This window comes from Ctenopharyngodon idella, chromosome 10 (genome assembly GCF_019924925.1).
Source record: "Ctenopharyngodon idella isolate HZGC_01 chromosome 10, HZGC01, whole genome shotgun sequence".
In the NCBI taxonomy this organism is placed as follows: domain Eukaryota; kingdom Metazoa; phylum Chordata; class Actinopteri; order Cypriniformes; family Xenocyprididae; genus Ctenopharyngodon; species Ctenopharyngodon idella.
In genome coordinates this window covers 47,283,287-47,301,245 of record NC_067229.1, presented here as the reverse complement: position 1 = coordinate 47,301,245, position 17,959 = coordinate 47,283,287, and the positions used below count along the sequence as shown (strand labels likewise).

The 17,959-nt window shown below is 37.1% G+C and overlaps 2 protein-coding genes across 6 annotated transcripts; one reads left to right on the top strand and one right to left on the bottom strand.

Annotated features, from left to right (window-relative positions):
• Positions 1-118: 118 nt before the first annotated feature.
• On the top strand, positions 119-12,637 carry mier3a (mesoderm induction early response 1, family member 3 a). Of its 4 annotated transcripts, none has more exons than XR_007932044.1 (14): positions 119-178; positions 1,310-1,334; positions 1,549-1,694; positions 3,969-4,103; positions 4,178-4,298; positions 4,414-4,487; positions 4,646-4,715; positions 6,049-6,191; positions 6,969-7,050; positions 7,132-7,226; positions 7,587-7,714; positions 7,840-7,985; positions 8,355-8,506; positions 9,769-9,859. XR_007932044.1 is itself a non-coding variant. In XM_051907911.1 (14 exons), exons 1-14 carry the CDS (start codon positions 170-172, stop codon positions 10,200-10,202), a joined length of 1,737 nt encoding a protein of 578 aa, XP_051763871.1. In that variant the 5' UTR covers positions 119-169; the 3' UTR covers positions 10,203-12,637. The 4 variants fall into 4 exon arrangements, 3 of the variants coding, with proteins under 3 accessions (XP_051763871.1, XP_051763873.1, XP_051763872.1); XM_051907911.1 differs by having other exon boundaries at positions 8,378-8,506; positions 9,769-12,637; XM_051907912.1 differs by lacking the exon at positions 119-178 and adding an exon at positions 433-455 and having other exon boundaries at positions 8,378-8,506; positions 9,769-12,637.
• On the bottom strand, positions 11,418-17,820 carry setd9 (SET domain containing 9). 2 transcript variants are annotated; one of them, XM_051907917.1, is made up of 6 exons: positions 16,929-17,816; positions 16,529-16,848; positions 15,445-15,568; positions 14,711-14,826; positions 14,526-14,631; positions 11,418-14,446 (listed from the first exon to the last, which is right to left on the bottom strand). In XM_051907917.1, exons 1-6 carry the CDS (start codon positions 17,024-17,026, stop codon positions 14,359-14,361), a joined length of 852 nt encoding a protein of 283 aa, XP_051763877.1. In that variant the 5' UTR covers positions 17,027-17,816; the 3' UTR covers positions 11,418-14,358. The 2 variants fall into 2 exon arrangements, with proteins under 2 accessions (XP_051763877.1, XP_051763876.1); XM_051907916.1 differs by having other exon boundaries at positions 11,418-14,631; positions 16,929-17,820.
• Between the last annotated feature and the right edge of the window lie 139 nt (positions 17,821-17,959).

Here is a 17,959-nt window from a genome sequence, read left to right as displayed (position 1 = left end):
TCGACGTCAACCAACTCGTCCTAGCAGCCAATCCTGTGCCCTGCTCTCCGTGCGTTTTAATCGCGTCAGCCAATCAGAGACAACCTGCAGAAATAGTCTATCGCGATTGGCTTGCAACGTCAATCCGGGCTCCGTCGTAAAGCCAGTTTAGTAGCCGAAAGGTACCAAGATGGCGGAGGTAAGTTGGAAAATAGGGGGAAGGCGTCATATTTTGGTCGTTAATTTTTCTTACCACAGTACATTAGTTTGGGATTTCTATATCTGATCATATGTAATAATGTGTTATCTTTGGATAAAGGCCGGTTTGGCGGAGATAAGAGCGATATTGGCCGTCAAAACGAGTATTTGAAACGTCGATGGGCCTCTTTTAGCGTCGAGCGTTCAGAGCGGGCGTCCGTATTTGGCGTCAGATCTGACTGAGCGGAGCTGCGAGCAGCGTCGAGCGCGCGGCGATGGTTAGTTAGTAGTGAAACTGCTTTTTTTTTTATTTCTCGCTTTTTAAAAATATTTTTACTTCGCTATCATTGCCGTTTTTTCGTCTGAATACTTCTGTGTGGTTTTTAGAGAGTGATATTTTCCCCATTGCTGCAGTACCGAATTGATGCTGTGAAGTGGCGACATCAACGCATTTATTTTTTTGTCTCATTATAAAATAAAATGTGTGATAATTTATTATTCAGCATGGCTGTATTTTGTTTAAGAGACCCAGAACACCTGAATAAATACTGATCAATGCTTTGGCTTGTTAGTGACCATCACAAACTCGGTTTCTGTTGTATATCTCTGTATAATTTCAAATGTAAACTATGGATTTAAAAAGTACAAATGAGGAATCAACTGTTTTATTTTAATTCATTTTAAGGAATGATTTTTGTCCATTCATTTAATCTTGTTTGTATTCAATGACATTTGACCAATTTCATTCTTTAAATTCATCTTTATTTGGTCTGTCAACTGTGCGGAGCAGGTTATCACTATTCATAAATTAATTACTATTCACCCCATTGTTATATTCAATTAATATGGTTCCATACTTTACAGTGAGTGTTACCAAAAGTAAATTATGGTAATTTTTTTTGCCCCCACTGTCATCAGAACAAAAAACTAAAAGACTTAGAAAACATTACACATTTTAAAGGAAATCCCATAAAGATTTAATATGGTTTGCAATATTAATAATAATTATAGTAGCTATGGTAATTTGGTGGAAATTATGGTTACTATAGTAACATTTTGTTAAGGGAAGTTAACTAATATCCATCATAATGCTGTAAATTCCCCAATTCTCACATTTTCTCTGTAATTTCAGGCTTCCTTGGGAAGTACAAGCCCAGGTAATTTGTCCTCTAAATCTGTTTAATAATGTCAAATAATTATTTACAAATATAATATATATATATATATATATATAATGTGTGTGTGTGTGTACATGTAATAAATATAAATGTATAATTGGATTAAATAATATTTTTAACATGTATGTAATGTTAAATGTTTGCATTTAATAATATAATATGTAATAATTGTGGATTGATTTGATGTTTTCAGTTGGCTCTTTGTCATCGGAAGATCACGATTTTGACCCGACGGCAGACATGCTGGTGCATGATTACGATGATGAGCGTACGTTAGAGGAAGAGGAGATGAGGGAGAGCGATTCAAACGGGAGTTCGGAAATCGCAGATCTGGAGAAGGTTTGCCTTCATTCTTTTGGCCAACGCATACATCTCTCATTTAGGGATAATTATTTTTATATTGTAGCTAGGGATGTCCATTTACATAAATTCCCATAATCGATCATTGTTTAAATTAATGATCAATTAATAGATTAATCGTTAACTTACCAAGTTATCACGTTACTTAAAACCACTTGCTTAACCAACACAAAATAGGTGTCGTTTAAACTTATAAACTTGGCTTTACAGTGAATATGTAATATGACCATCACTTAACAAGTGCTTTAAAAAAACTTATAAATATTAAATGAAAAAATAACTGCTTTACATGAAAAATGTGATCTGTAAAATCATCTTACATTAACAGATAGACTTGTCATATATCGTTGAAAGGTCTCAACTAGCAGAATACAACAAGCATATTTGTTTTAGTTAGTTTGTTAGTTTGTTTTAAGTTTTTGTATTAAAAAAAATCTCCATCAATGCATGTGTAAACAGTAGGGATGTGCAAGACTATTCGACTAAACGGTACAGCTGCTACTAGTCAACACTGAAAACAATAGTTGATTACCCTTTTTTTTTTTTTTTTTTTTTTTTTTTTTTTTAAGGTTTTAAAGTTCAAATTACTGTCATTTTAATGTTACTGTGATGAGCAGAGCGCAGCCCAGAGCCGTGAAAAACGGAGCGAGGCTGGTGGCGTGAGTGTTAAATGAATGTCACCTGTGCGGCCTTGCACGTCGTATTGGTCTCGCATCCCAGGAGCTCCGGAAGGATAAAAGTAAGGACAGTGGAGGACGAGAAAGGACTAGCCCTGGGACATTTAAGTTTTGTGTTGTTTATGTATGTGCAGCAGTCGGCAATGATGCGCCTGCCGTTCACTTTCGTTTTATTTATTTTGTCATTAAAACTTACGTTTACAGTTCGCCGGTTCCCCCTTTTTCCCTGAGCCCTGAACTTTGTTATATTTATATTTAAAGACATTTTCAATAACACATTAAAATAAAGAATTTTGAATTAGAAATAAAAAGTTTTATGGAAGCTGTGACACGTCAAACTGGCACAATTCCACTGGAGCCATGCGCAACCATATTCAGCACATGCACGTAGGTGTGATAGCCGAAGCAAGCAAATGCCCATCGTGTCATTCACTTCAACTCTGAAAAAAAATCTTATCTCCGAGACGACAGGAACAAGACATGTTCCCACTCAGTTTTGTGGAAGGAGAAGGCTCCTGAAAAGTCATAACGCAAGGCAAGCGTACTGCATATTTATGATCTGTTTTTAGTGACATTAATTATGGGGTTTGACTGTTTGATTCATTGTTTCAAATTGTTTCAGAAGTCTTTAGGGGGTTTCTTACTTTAGACTAGTCGACTAGTCTGTTACAAAACTTCCAGTTAAATGACAAATTAGTCAAAGCGCACATCCCTAATAAACAGTACACACATAATGCTTTTGCGCCACGTTTTTGTTTGTAACTTCGTGAAACATTGGTAAACCATAGTAGATATCTTTATTTAGAGCTGGTAGTCTCGAACAAGCCCAAACACAACATAAGACAATGTGTAGATCACGGAGTGACATTGACATGCTGCTCTGCTAAAGCTATAGGACTTCCGGGATCCGGTCTTGTCGTGATCATGACGCAGTGTTTTCCTAACGTCATTTGAAAGTTCAACAAACGGAAACTGGATCTCGAGTTTAGTGGGTAGGGATGATGTGTAGAGACCAATCGGACACTGTTTTACAGCTGGAGTGATCATCAAGATAATCAACCAGGATCTTATTACTTGTTGTTTATTCTACGTACTTTTATTGTGGCATTTACACAAGTAGATCCTATGTTCAGTAAAACTTAAAAAAAATGTTTTTTGGACCCCTGGTTAAGTATGCTTCGAAATAAACGGCTAGCCTACTTAATCCATTGCGTGGCTTGAAGACATTAATAAATTTAGAATACGTAACTATGGCACGCTCGCTTCTTTTTTTGTCTGTGTTTTGCGCATTAACCTCAAAACTACGCACTTTAATGATGACTTTGCTTAATCGACCATCGGTACGTTTTGATTAAAATATTATCGATATTTAATCGATCGTCGATTAATCGTTAGCAACCCCAATTGTGGCTAATAACAATTATAACCGTGCTGGCATTATAAAAAAAAACACAAATTGTGTACATTATCAATATAATAATGTCTGTTAGTATTACACATATATTGTGCATCAGTAGCTGTATGAGTTATTTGCAGAAATAAACCATTGAATCTCATGCAAACCTCTTTCTCACAGGAGGGGAACATGCCCTTGGAAGAGCTGCTAGCATTGTACAGATATGAAGCCGCAGACAGTACTGTCGGAGGGTCGAGTGCGGACAGCTCGTCTGTAGAGCTGACCGATGAGCTGCCTGACATGACGTTAGATAAAGTAAGTGTATATTTATTTATTTTTTGCTTTTTGTCTTCCTTTGACATTGCTAATGTCCTCTTGTCTTGTAACAGGAGGAAATCGCTAAAGATTTGCTCTCTGGAGACGATGAAGAAACGCAATCTTCTGCCGATGACCTCACACCATCTGTGACGTCACACGAAACCAATGATTTCTTCCCCAGAACTCTTCGCTGTAAGCACATAGATGTTGTTTTTGTATTTTTGACATCACTGATTAGAAAAGTGTGGCAGTTTTCATTTGAGTATTTAATTTTCTGTGGTGCTCAATTTAGATTTTTCTTTTCCAGCTAATGCGGTTTATGATGGAGACAAAGAATCTGAGGGTGAGGATGATGGTTTGAACCCTGAAGACTCTCGCAAGGTGAGGAAGAAGTTTATCCTTTGTGGTCTACAGTACTAAATAGTTTTTTCCGTCTTAGTCAAAGTTTGAAGTTAAAAACGGGTTGTGTCCTATCATTTATGTGTGTCAGACAATGTTGTGAACCTGTTGAAGATAATCAATTTGTGTTATTTACACAGGAGATCATGGTGGGATCTGAATATCAGGCAGAAATTCCTGCTCTTACCTGTTATAATGACCAGGAAAAAGGTGAGTCTTCGATATTTATATGAAACAAATACAAATTTGAGTCAGTATTTACATAAACCAGAAATCGGCATTAACATGTTGTGTACATGTATTTCTTAGTCAAGGTTTTTCCTAGGTCAAACGAACACTGTCATCCACACACACAATACAAAGTACCCTACCCATGTAAACTGCGAGCCCAGTACTGAGAATAAATCCAAAATAAATGTGAAGAAACTGCTTCAAATGTTAACTAATCCTATTTATTCACGAAATAAAAAATAATCACTGTCAGGACGGATCATAAAACAAAGTGCTTCTAAATTTACAGATTTTGAAATATAAAATAGGTTTATATTAAAAAGTCACTAGGTGGCTGATTTGTAAAGTTAGTAATAAAATGAATAACAAAGTAAGACATTTCATAGAAAAAATAGCAAGTCTATTATTTTGCATTTATGCTCCAAGATTTGACATGCAGTATCAGATTTTGTTCGGTCCATTGCTATGGTTCTCATCAATCAGATCCAATCGTGCATTTAAATACGGTTGTCAGTCTAGAAACTTTGCAATGTGTAGTTAGCAGCATGAAAAATATATATTACATACATAAAGCGAGCAAAGATCGCTGCTGTTATAATCACTGAAGCTGTCAATTACAGTGAACTCTCGTGAAAACTCCTGTTATAATCAACGAAGCTGTGCAATTAATCTTATTGACATTGTGTTTATACTTTGTTGGTTATAATGAAAGTATTTGCGAGCATACAGACCTCACTCTGAACAAAAACTGAGCGGATTCTGACTAACTTAAACACATCTGATTGGCCATTGCATTCACGCACTCAACAGATATGCCTGTGATTGGCTACAAAGTTCAACGCTGCAAAAACACGTTGTAAATAGAAACCTTTGATGCTCTTCACAGAGCGCTTGCACAAACACTCAAAGGAGCATTTTAAAGAAGCCGGCTATCAGCGGGTATGATCAAATGATCAAATAAATCTTTGGCGGGATAAATAAAGATTCAGTTTTGTTGACGCCAAAATATTTTCAATGCAGGAAAAACCCTGTTAGTGAAACAAAAAATATAGGTTGGGACTTGATTTTATTCGTTGAGATTTGATTGGTTGAAAAATGTCAGGCTATAATATCACTGAAAATATTTTTAACCATCTGCAAAGTTTTTATGCAAGTATTAAAGTTGTTTTGGAGATGTAGAAATTGATTAGATCTTTGGAATAACGTGTGCTGATGAATGAGTCAACTTTTTTTTGTTTACGTTTCAGTTTGTGCGCTACTGTTTTTTCACAGGTCATCTAAAACAAATGTGTTTTCCTTTTGTTTTCTTCAGTGTACGCAGAGGAAGATCAGCTGCTGTGGCAGCCGGACATGTTGCCCGAGTCTAAAGTCAAAAGCTTCCTGCAGGATGCTCTGAGAGTGGATGGAAAGATGGACGGAGATGGCAGATGTTCTCTGGTCAGAGATAACGAGCAGGTGAAGATCACAGATAAATAGTTTTATACAAACCATATAAACATATTCATTACACTTGATGGTCTGTTAACTGTTTCCACTCAACTGAATTGACCAAACAAATCTGCACTTTGCTGAATAGTGCTGTGCAGATGCTTAAATTTATTTAGATAAGAAGTAAATCAGTGAGATCTTTATAACAGTATAACAGACTATTTACATAAAATGCATATTAATATCGGTCGTCACTCCATATCTGCCAATAATACGTCTTGGTAAGATGATATTTTAATGCTTAGTTTTATGATCAAAGCTCTGTAGTTTTAAAACATATAATTCAATGCAATACAATAATGATTGACAGATGAAACCTTCCTTAAAAGCCTGATGGATCATATTTGACTCACATTTTAACATGATTTTTCTAAAAAATTATGCATGGATAATCAAATAAACATAAGTACTTTAGTCCAGTAAGTGTTTATCTCAAAATGTTACTAATATAGAAGTTATGCTTACATTTACTTTAAAAAAAAACAGATTTCACAGCAAAAAGACACCTTAAGGTGGATATTTGTACAATTACACCTTTTTAAAAAGTATAAACTGTCAATCAGATGACAGGAGGCATGTGCAACAGGTTTTTCAGCAAAGTTTTGATTGTTGATAATTTCGAAGTCTTAGATATTTGCATATCAACTATGTTATAGCAGGCTTTATAGGGTTAAGGATGTAACCACACGCATACCCCACACATATATCCAGTTCTCTTAACAAACCTGTTTGTTTTCTCTCCAGGCCTTATATGAGCTTTTGAAGTGTAACTACAACGTCCAGGAAGCTCTTGAACGGTATCGCAGCAATGACAAATCCTCAAAGGGTAAGTGGAAATATTGCCGTTGTTTTGTTATAGCAGTTTTGCTGAACTAAATAACATAATTTAAAAAATTTAATTATTTAGATGAGATGCTTCCGTGGTCTGAAGAAGAATGCCGGAATTTTGAACACGCTCTTCTGTTGTACGAGAAGAACTTCCACCTCATTCAGAAACACAAAGTAAGATGGCGTCCTTTCTCTTGCATTTTTGATCCTTAACAATGTTGTCTTAGAAATGGAGATTTGAGTCAGGATTGGCTTAAATCAGATGCAACTCCTATTAAAAACAACACGAAATTCCATTAACGTGTTGTATACACGTATTTCTATTTCGAAGTTAAAATCTTATGAGTGTTCTGTGGGATAATAATATAGGATGGGACCTGATTTTATCCTTTGGGGTTTGTTTCGTTAAAAAATGTCAGGCTATAATGTAATTGAAATGATTTTTCACTGCTTGCATCATTTTTTGCATCATATTACACCAATATAATGCTTGATTAATAAGTTATAACTTTCCTTTGAATGTTTATTTTCAAGGTCAACACGCGGACAGTGGCAGAATGTGTTGCGTTTTACTATATGTGGAAGAAGTCTGAGCGATTTGACTTTTTCGTCCAACAAAACCGATTTGGGAAGAAGAAGTTCAGCAGTTATCCTGGTGTTACGTGAGTTTTGTAATGATCTTCTGTTCAGTGGATGATAAAATGTTCAGTGTGAACTTGATAGAACCTAATAGACGTTTGAACATGAACTTTGAAGGCTGATTGTCCTCTTCTCTCTGCCTCTGCAGGGATCTGATGGACCGGTTGGTGGATGAGGCCGAGGGTCTGGTGGACGGATCTGCTTCTGTGTGCTCCAGCAGCAGCGGCCGGATAGAACCTCCAACCGAACAACAGCTCAACCTTCTCAACTCCATCACAGCCAGTGACCTCTCTGGTATACTGTTACTACAGATTTTTACACATGCTTTTACTTTTTAGTTATTTATCATCCATTTTGAGAACATGCCAGTTTCCTCAAAAATATGAAGCAGCATATGTTTTCAACAGTGATAGTAATAAGAAATGTTTCTTGAGAAGCAAATCAGCATATTAGAATGATTTCTGAAGGATCATGTGACACTGAAGACTGGAGTAATGATCGCAGGAATAAATTACATTTTAAAATATATTACAATAGAAAACAAACTTATTATGCCCTTTTCAGTCTTGATTTTGGGCTTTACTAGAATAAGTTTTCATGTTTGTATTTTCAAAAAAACATAATTTTTCACTTATTTGACAGTTGCAGCTCCTTTCTTCCCAGTCTCTCATTAACGCTCTTTTTAGTTCCTGTCTATATGAAGCCCCTCCTTCTGAAAAACACAATATGCTCTGATTGGTCGGCTGGACCAGTGTGTTGTGATTGGTCAACCATTTTGAGCGTTTTTGGGAAATATCACGGCCCTTACCATAACAGTGAGTTTCAATACACTACTGACTAACTCAACCAGGCCCCGCCCGTTTATTCTGATTATGTCTTGGGCGGGAATTATTTAAATGAGGAATATTGTGACGTGTTCATTCCCGGAAGAAAACTCAAGACTACAATGGAGGCGTTTCAGGGAGTTCAGAAACAGTGACACTGATATAGAGAATAACTCCCGCTGGAGGGACTTTGGAACTTTGCAGACCTGCTGAAACAGCAACATTACACACTAAAGAAAGATGAACATGTAAAAAAGCGCTATATAAGTGCCTCCATCCATTCATTCATTCATTTAACAATTCAAAAGCATATTAGGAACCCTTAAAGGATTAGTTCACTTCAAAATTAAAATTTCCTGATAATTTACTCACCCCCATGTCATCCAAGATGTTAATGTTTTTCTTTCTTCAGTCAAAAAGAAAAGTTTTTGAGGAAAACATTCCAGGATTTTTCTCCATATAGTGGACTTCAACAGTTACCAACGGGTTGAAGGTCCAAATGTCAGTTTCAGTGCAGCTTCAAAGAGCTCTACATGATCCCAGACGAGGAATAAGGGTCTTATCTAGGGAAACGATCAGCCATTTTCTAAAAAAAAAAAAGTATATACTTTTTAACCACAAATGCTTGTCTTGCACTGCTCTGCGATGTGCCACACATTACATAATCACATTGGAAAGGTCACGCATCACGTAGGTGGAAATACCAATCTAGTGTTTACAAAGTGAATGTGCAAAGACTAAGTCAAACAGCCTTTACGAAAAGAAAATGAGATTCGCCCTACCGCAGTACTTCCGTCTACGTCACGTGACCTTTCCAATGTGATTACGTAACGTGTGGAGCAGTGCAAGTAAAAAGTATTACATTTTAATTTTTTTTTTTTTTTAGAAAATGACCGATGGTTTCTCTAGATAAGACCCTTATTTCTCGTCTGGGATTGTGTAGAGCTCTTTGAAGCTGCGCTGAAACTACAATTTGGACCTTCAACCCGTTGAACCCCAGTGAAGTCCACTATATGGAGAAAAATCCTGGAATGTTTTCCTCAAAAACCATAATTTCTTTTCGACTGAAAGAAAGACATGAACATCTTGGATGACATGGGGTTGAGTAAATTATCAGAATTTTAATTCTGAAGTGAACTAATCCTTTAAATTGTAATAATATTTCACAGTTTTTACTGTATTTTTGATCAAATAAATGCTGGCTTGGTGAGATTAACGCTTAACTAAAGTAAAGTATTTTCCTCTTTCTCCAGCGCTGACGAGCACGGTGGCGTCGGTGTGTAACCCTGCAGACGTGAGCTGTCTGGACTCCTACAACTTCTCTCCGCTGGACGGGCTTCACCGCGGGCCCCTGAGTCACGAAGAGCCGCTCAACTATTCCAGCAACGGAGACGGCGACTGCCTCAATCTACTCGAAACCGGCTTCTACCACTCGGACCTCGGGCAGATCAACGTGTGCGGCGACGACTGCGATCGGCCCCCGGCCAAGCGGCTGAAGATGGGTCTGTCGGAACCGTTCATAAACGACGTGTCGGTCGGAAACAGGAACATGGGCGTAGACTTCGAAGGCCGCACGCACCATATCACAAGTGCCAAAATGGCGGTTTCAGTCACTGACTTTGGCGAGGCGGGCAGCTACATGGCCGCGCACACACTACATCAGCACACAGCGCTGCAGTCGGAGTGAAGGCTCGCAAACCTCACGGGACTTCCTGCAATCAAACGTGTACATAGCCGCTTCCTGGGATATTGCTCCTTTTGTTTTCCGATTATATACGTGTGTGTGTATATATATGTACAGATTTTTTTTTTTTTTTTTTTACTATGACATCAGTGATGTCTAATTGTACAGACCTGAATCTTGATTTCTCAAGAGTTAATACAGCCATTTATTTTCCAGTCTTGAATTTTTTGGAAGTGTCATAAACGTGTCTACGTCCGAATACTGTGGAAAACTGAACTTGTGACAGGAGTCGTCGCATCAAAAACTGATCGATCACACCTTCGGCCGACAGCAGGGGGTTTATCCGGTCAGGTCAGCCTTTCCTCTGTGGTTCCCATCAGTGTTTACAGGTGCCTCGGCTCACGAATCCAGCCGTCTGAACGGCATTTACTCTACGACCACTTGTTTTTTGTTTCGTTTTGCACCGTGAAGAAGCAGCTCTGTTTTTTTGGTGTCCTTTTCACTCAGCACAAAAACCCGGAAAAGTTCGTCTGAATGTGTTCCGGTCGGCCCTGGGAGATTTTCTGCTATTTTGAACAAACAATTTAAAGTGGTTCTAGTGAATATATAGGCCCTAAATACAGTAATAAGTGATTATAGAGGTGTTATAAAACACTGCTACGACGCGTGTAATTTTTCTTTGCATATATTTATTAGTGTTCCTTTTGTAATCTTGCTTTATCAGGCGGCATTTGATCAGCTGGGTGTATTTATTGCAATGAAGACCACTGGACTGCATTATGGTCACGATTTGAGCGTTTTTGTTTCCCGAAATGGTTGTGAAATTACTGGCACATGTCGTTTTGTGTTTTTTGTTCTCGAATGTGTACAAGAGCATTTGTTTGATATTTCAAGAGCGCTATTTATTGAAAAAAACATTTGCAGGGATACTCTCGAACTTCTCAGCGCGGGGGACCAAATTGACCCGCGGTTTTACGTCTTTTCCCTTCAGTAACCAATTATGCAAAGCTGTACATGATTTCTGTTTGTCTGCCATTGTTCATCATCATCATCATCATCATCATCATCATCATCATCATCATCCCTGCTTTCACTGCCTGGCGTGGCGTTCATTTCTTCAGAACAACCCGATCTTCGCAAAGGCCTGCAAGCGCTGACCCGACGTTATCTATGCATCAAGAATCGCTTGCAGATTAAAACGGATCATTTCGAACTTGGTTTGTTCGTTTTTGTCCCTCCCCAGCTTTTTTTTTTTTTTTTTTTTTCCAAGTTTCCAGACTCTCGTATGGCAATAATTTGTAAATATATGTACAGAAAACCATTTTTTTTTCTTCCTTGGCAAACAGATTTGAACTTGAAGACTTAAATTCTGTGCTTTTGAGTCTGCGTATGCCACAAGAATGCCTTCTCGACTTCCTTTACCGTTTGTTTGACTGACATTTTTTCCCTCATCAGAGATTTTGCTTAAGAAGAGAGTTATTTATTTATTTATTCACTCAACTGCAAGTGGGTGTAGTGTGTTAGCGTTCTGTACACGAGTGAAGTAACGTGCGCTCCTCGTCGGACGCCGCCGTCTTCACAGGAAGTAGCGGAGCTAGCTGAATGTACAGTATTATCGCATCTTAGGGATTTACTGAACTCGTACGATGACAAGAATGTCTTGCGGTTAAGGCAGAAGCCCGGTTTGCAGTGTTGCCTTAACCCTCATTCAAAACTTGCATGTTGAATCGACCTGGAAAACGCTTCTGAATGACGTACGGAGGATTTCGGGATGGTCGATGTGACGTTTTCCAGGACAGTGATCTTTTGGACGGCTTGTGCTGTGTCTGTAAAATTGTGTTTCCTTGTATCTGCGGCCAGAATTCTCCATATTTTTTTTTTTTTGTCTTGACATACTTGAAGGATGTGTATTGATCAATTTAAATACAATATTCTCCAATTCAGTCCTGTAGGTTGTGCAATTCATTTCTCCTGTCCCTCCAAGAAATGAAAAGAGCTTTAGGAAATTGTGTTGGTGCAGTAATTTATGTCCAAAGTTTGTATAAAAAAGAAAAAAGTAATAGCATAAAATTGAAATTGTAATGTAGTAATGGTTGTCTGCTTCCAGGGGAAAAAAATGTACATTTAAAATCCTCCCTTATCTTTGGAATGTTTTGCGCTTTTTATTTTGTTTAATATAAAATTGGTTTTCGTTCACTTTTATGCTTTTGAAGGGGGGGACGCTTATTAGTTCAAGTTCGGTTTTTCAACACTTCATTGTAATAAAGTTATAGTGTTAAATAGACAATCAAATGGCAATTAATATTGGAAAAGGAAATTTTATCATTCTTAATGTTTGTACATAGACACTGTTCTTGTTCTGTTGGTTTTTATTTTGTATTTTATGTTGTACTTAACTGGCAAACCGTTCCAGAAATAAAGTTCTGGAGATATTATAACCGTGTCGATGAGTTTATCGAAGTACTTCACATGTGACGCTCAAATTTGATGCCTCATTATTTGCATTGTGATGCTGCTGTGGTTGATTTGTTTGCATCACTTTGATTAGTCCTCTGTAGAGGAAATATTAGTTTCTATGATATAAGCCACAGTTTTAAGTATCTGATAAAAGAACATGTTAAATGTTTAGGGGTTTGGTTCAACTTCTTGCTTTTTCTGACATCAAAAGCTAATTTTATGGTAAGAGGAACCACAGGGACATAAGTATCATGTATTTAATTTTAAGTAGTTTCTTGTAAATAAACATCTCAGGAAAACTCTAGTTTTCTCTCTAGGAGATTTTCTTTACAAAAGGACTTACTGAAAGATTTTCACTTTCATCAAGATGAAAATATTAACATTAAAAATTCCTATGAACCTTGGTTTCATATCAATATGAAAGTCATTGCTCTCATTTTTACAGTGTTTTGTGGTGCAAGTTGCTTCTGAAAACATTAATAAAAGTGGAGATTCTTGCCCTGGAATTGATTTCAGGGAATTTTTTTGGTAATGTATAACTGCATTGTCTAGAATACAATATTATGAAATATTTTAAATAACAGACCTCTTAATTATGGTCAGGATTTTAAATAATTAGCAGCCCTGGTTGCTTTGTAACCCTGGTCACACAAATTTTGTAATTAATACGAATTCCTTCATGTTTTTTTATGAACTAAACACTAAAAACTTTAAAATAAGGTTTCATTTGTTAACTACATTAATTAATTGGAACATTTACTAATGCATTTTTATGATCAAAAGTTGTGTCTGTTAACAGTAGTTAATGCACTATGAACATTTTTAATAACATTAACAAAGGTTAATAAACACTAAAAATATATTGGTCATACTGTAGTTGGTTCATGTTAAAGGCACAATATGTAATTTTTCACCACTAGAGGTCACTTATTCAAAACAAAGGCGTAGCTTGATGACCACTGAATCATGGGAGGTGTTGTCTTCACGTCTACAGCCGGTGGAAAAGAATCCGACAAGACTCGGACAGTTAACATTACTTTAGTATGAAGCAGGGTATTGGAGCGGAACGAGGCCGCTGGAGCGATTGCTAATGAGAGACGAGCACGAGCTTTTATTATGCCGCAGTCGCCGCTTCTGCTTCTTCCGCTCAAGCGTTTGTGGGGTAAAGCAGTGCTGTTTATCATATTAGATACATTTGAGTGTTGAAAGTTGTTATAATGCTACTTTGCGTTCATTCGGCGGCTGCTATGAGACATTTGTTGCACACTGCAGTAAGCTACATCGATATTAGGCGTGGTAAAACATGGTACTCGTGGTAAATCAAGAAAACAAGATTTGAACAATAAGACTTACTGTGTTTAGCTGTATAACAATGATTAGTTTTCTGTCGAAGAATGTATCCAAACAGTTGTTCCCTTGTCTAATAAAACACATAATATATTAAAGCATCTTTTGTATTTCCATAGTTTTTACAAAATAAAAGAAAATCCAATATACGGTCCGTATCCTGGTTAAAATTGCTGATTTCTCTGGATTTAAACATTCTTGGAAACATTTGGGATAATGTAAGTACACAAGTCAACAAAATAATATATAACACTGTTCTAGTGTTTTTTGGTATTTCACACTCACTTTTGCTTTAGAAAAGCATTAAATATTTAAGGTTTTACATATATAATGAACACCAACTTTTAAATAAAATTTAATGCACAATTGTGTAGTAGTTGGAGAACAGTTCTTCGCCACAATTAATATCTCTTAGTGACACAAGAACAACACAGCGCAAAGGTCTGAAATAGAAAGCAAGATGAAATTAAGAAAATGTCAGAATGTCCTAATAACAATAGCACATGAAATCTATCATCTTGCCTTTGAGTATCAGCTCTGTAATTAACATTAGGCAGGTATTGACGGAGCTCAAGAGGAAATCCATCCGGCACGTCAAACTCCTGATAGCAGACATTCGCAGCTTTCTCTGTGGATAACAAGACAGATTATTCACAAAAAGATATTTCCTTTTATAGTAAAACTTTTAATTGTAGAACCTGACTGACCATTAGAGCAGTTGTTGACATACTGTCCCACTGCGAGAGGGTTCACAGGATGAGGCGTCAACCAGGAGCTGTCACTCAAACAGAAGGGACCTACCCTGTCCCGCCCACTACACGACCTGTTTTCAGTCAACACATTTGATTTGTGCTTCATAACGCACTGTGAAAGCATTAAATGGGGATCTATTATGCCCTTTTTCAAAGTCTTGATGTTGTTTTTGGGCTCTACTAGAACAGGTTTTCAGGCTTGAATGTTCATTATTTTCCTCATATTCTCCATTGTTGCAGCTCCTCTCTTCCCAGTCTGTCAGTAACGCTCTGTTTACTTCCTGTCTTTATGAAGCCCCTCCTTCTGAAAAGCACAATGTGCTCTGATTGGTCAAGCATTTAGAGCGTGTTTGGGAAATGCCCCGCCCCTTACCATAACTGCCAGTTTACACACACCTAACTAACTCAACCAGGCTCCACCCCTTTATTTTGCATATGAATTATTTAAATGAGGAATATTGTGACATGTTCGTTCCTGGAAGAAAACTCAAGACTACAATGGAGGCGTTTCAGGGAGTTCAGAAACAGTGACACTGATATAGAGAATAACTCCCGCTGGAGAGACTTTGCAGAGCTTTTTCATCCTCAAACAGCAAAATTACACACTAAAGAAAGATGAATGTGTAAAAAAGCATAATAGGGCTCATTTAAGCTAGCAGAATGATGATGATGATGATGATGATGCTCACCGGTACACTATCTTGGACAAGGCTTTGTCATTGCCATCAATCAAAATGCCATCTATACATCTAAATACAAATGGATTTCTGATTGACTGAAAAAAGATCGGCTCATCTGCTTGATAGATGGTTCCTGTGAAAGAACATCAAAACATACATAACTCTTATGAAGAATTGCATATGCAACAGACAGACAGATAAATATAACCAACATTAATACTGATCTTAAAGTCCCCATGTAGTCAATAATTTTATCCCTTAAAACTCATCACCAAAATGACATATTTAAACGTTTTTTTTCCTGTGAAAAAAAATTATTCATGCCTTAAAATAGCTTGAATGTAACTCTACACCCTTGCCTCATTTAATATACGCGGATCAATGAATATGCAAATTAGCCCCGCCTCCACTCACTCACGCCAGCTCAGAGATCCACTCGGTCAACTTACTGAGGTAATCGTATCACTTTTTTAGACACATAGCGGTAATTATTATGATTAGCCTTTTGCTTGACTGTGTTATCAAACAGCTAATAATGTGTTGCTAATGTTACACAAACCATGTACCCGTTCGCCATCTCAGAGACAGCTGACTTCTAACAATCAGTATGTTTAGAAACGCTTTAACAACTGGAGAAAGGCATATAGTTCATCATAACATCGTAATATACATCATTAGACCCACCATGCTGCTAAATCTACATGATTTTACATATCAGCAGAAAAATATAAGGGGATAAACTGGCTTCTCTCGAGACTCCCCTGCTAGTTCGCTGTTAATGATATGCTAAAGCCCGCCGGTACATTGACGTGATTGGTTACAAGCTAGTTTGTGACGTCACAGACACAAGCGATTTGAAATCAAAAATATTATTATTAATATAAATGTGTCTACCGCCAAAAAAACATACACATCTATTTTTTTATTTATATACACATTTTCTCTCTGTTCAAAACTGTAAAAAGATTTGTATTTTTTATTTTTTAAAAATAAAAACAGTAACGTCATCATTCTGTTTGATGTTTTCTTTCACTTTTCACGCAATAAATAAATAAATAATTATTATTTATATAAGATGACCTCATAAGAGTACCTGGATACATCGCTACAATACTTCCTTTCGGCGCGCGTCCTCGCGTCACAAACACTCCGGTTCCCGCGAGCTGTAGTGAGCTCCGCTTCCGCTCGATCACGAAGCCCAGAGTATTCAACATTACTGTAGTTGGAGCATGTGTTTCATTCTCTACATTAGTGTAAATATTTTGTTTGGATTTAGGGAGTAACCGGAGCAGTTCACTTTGATTCTTCAGATCGTTTTTCAGTAGTTCAGTGAATAAACACACGAGAGATTCGGACACCTCCTCATCCTGAATTAACTTGTCTTGGGATCGATCCTTCACCTGACGAAGAGTTCTGGGAAAACAAACACGAGCTAATTGTGAACAAGGCTATTGTTGACCAAAACCTGAAGCAGAGAACGAACTGAACTATACCTCTCGTTTTTCTGCAGATTTAAAGCTATCCAGGGGACAAATCTGTGCCTGTAGGATTTCCACCTGACCTCAAAAGCTTTAAAAAGAGCTTTAATCATTATTCATTTACATCAGAGCTGCATATGCAAGAGTTTTCAAGCAGCTTTAACTCTCGTGCTCCTCCTGCACGTCTGAGATCCGATTCATCAACGAGTGGTTCCTTTGAAACATTTCTTCTTGATGACTCGGTTGAACCGATTCGCAAAGCTCTTGCAAATTGCTCGACTCTTATGGAGAACATTTACAAAATCAATATGATGTATATAAGAATATGGTAAAAACATAGGTATTTAACTGCTTATTTCTCATCTGCAAGGCATTCAATGCAACGCCGTGACTTCTGCGAACCGGTTCACTGAAACGAATCGATTCGCTAAAAATGAATCAGACCTCTCCACGCTATACTATATTACCGCCACCTAGCATTTGGGAGACCGGTACAATTATAAAAATAAACAAAATAAAATCTCAAATGTATCTGAACTCTCAAATATCACGTGTTCATTTATTATATTAATACGCGCGTATATTTAGATTTAAACATTAATTTAATGCCATCTCTCTTTGTCATTCACTGCTTAGTGCTCTTTGTAACAATGTGTTATCTTACTAGTACTAGTCAGAGAGGGCAAACTCCAATTCTTCCTCGAATCTTCGAATTGTAATTCATTTTATAGGTAAAAATATTTAACAATTTATGTAGATTTTTTTTTTTTTTTTTTTTAGAAAAGCCTTTCTAGGGACCTGAGATGCAAATTAGCATATATATGCTATATATATTCCTAATGTACAATGCATATTTTTCATCTCTTTGGCTGGAATCATGTCCCTATTTAAATAAACCAATTAAAAATGCAGTAAATCTGTAAGTGAGGAAAATTATTAATTAGACCCATCGTACCTGGCCAATTAGAGATCACCTCTGGACCGCTAAGCTCCGCCCACTTCAAATCAAGTCACCTTTCTTTATATAGACAGTTTCAAAGCAGCTT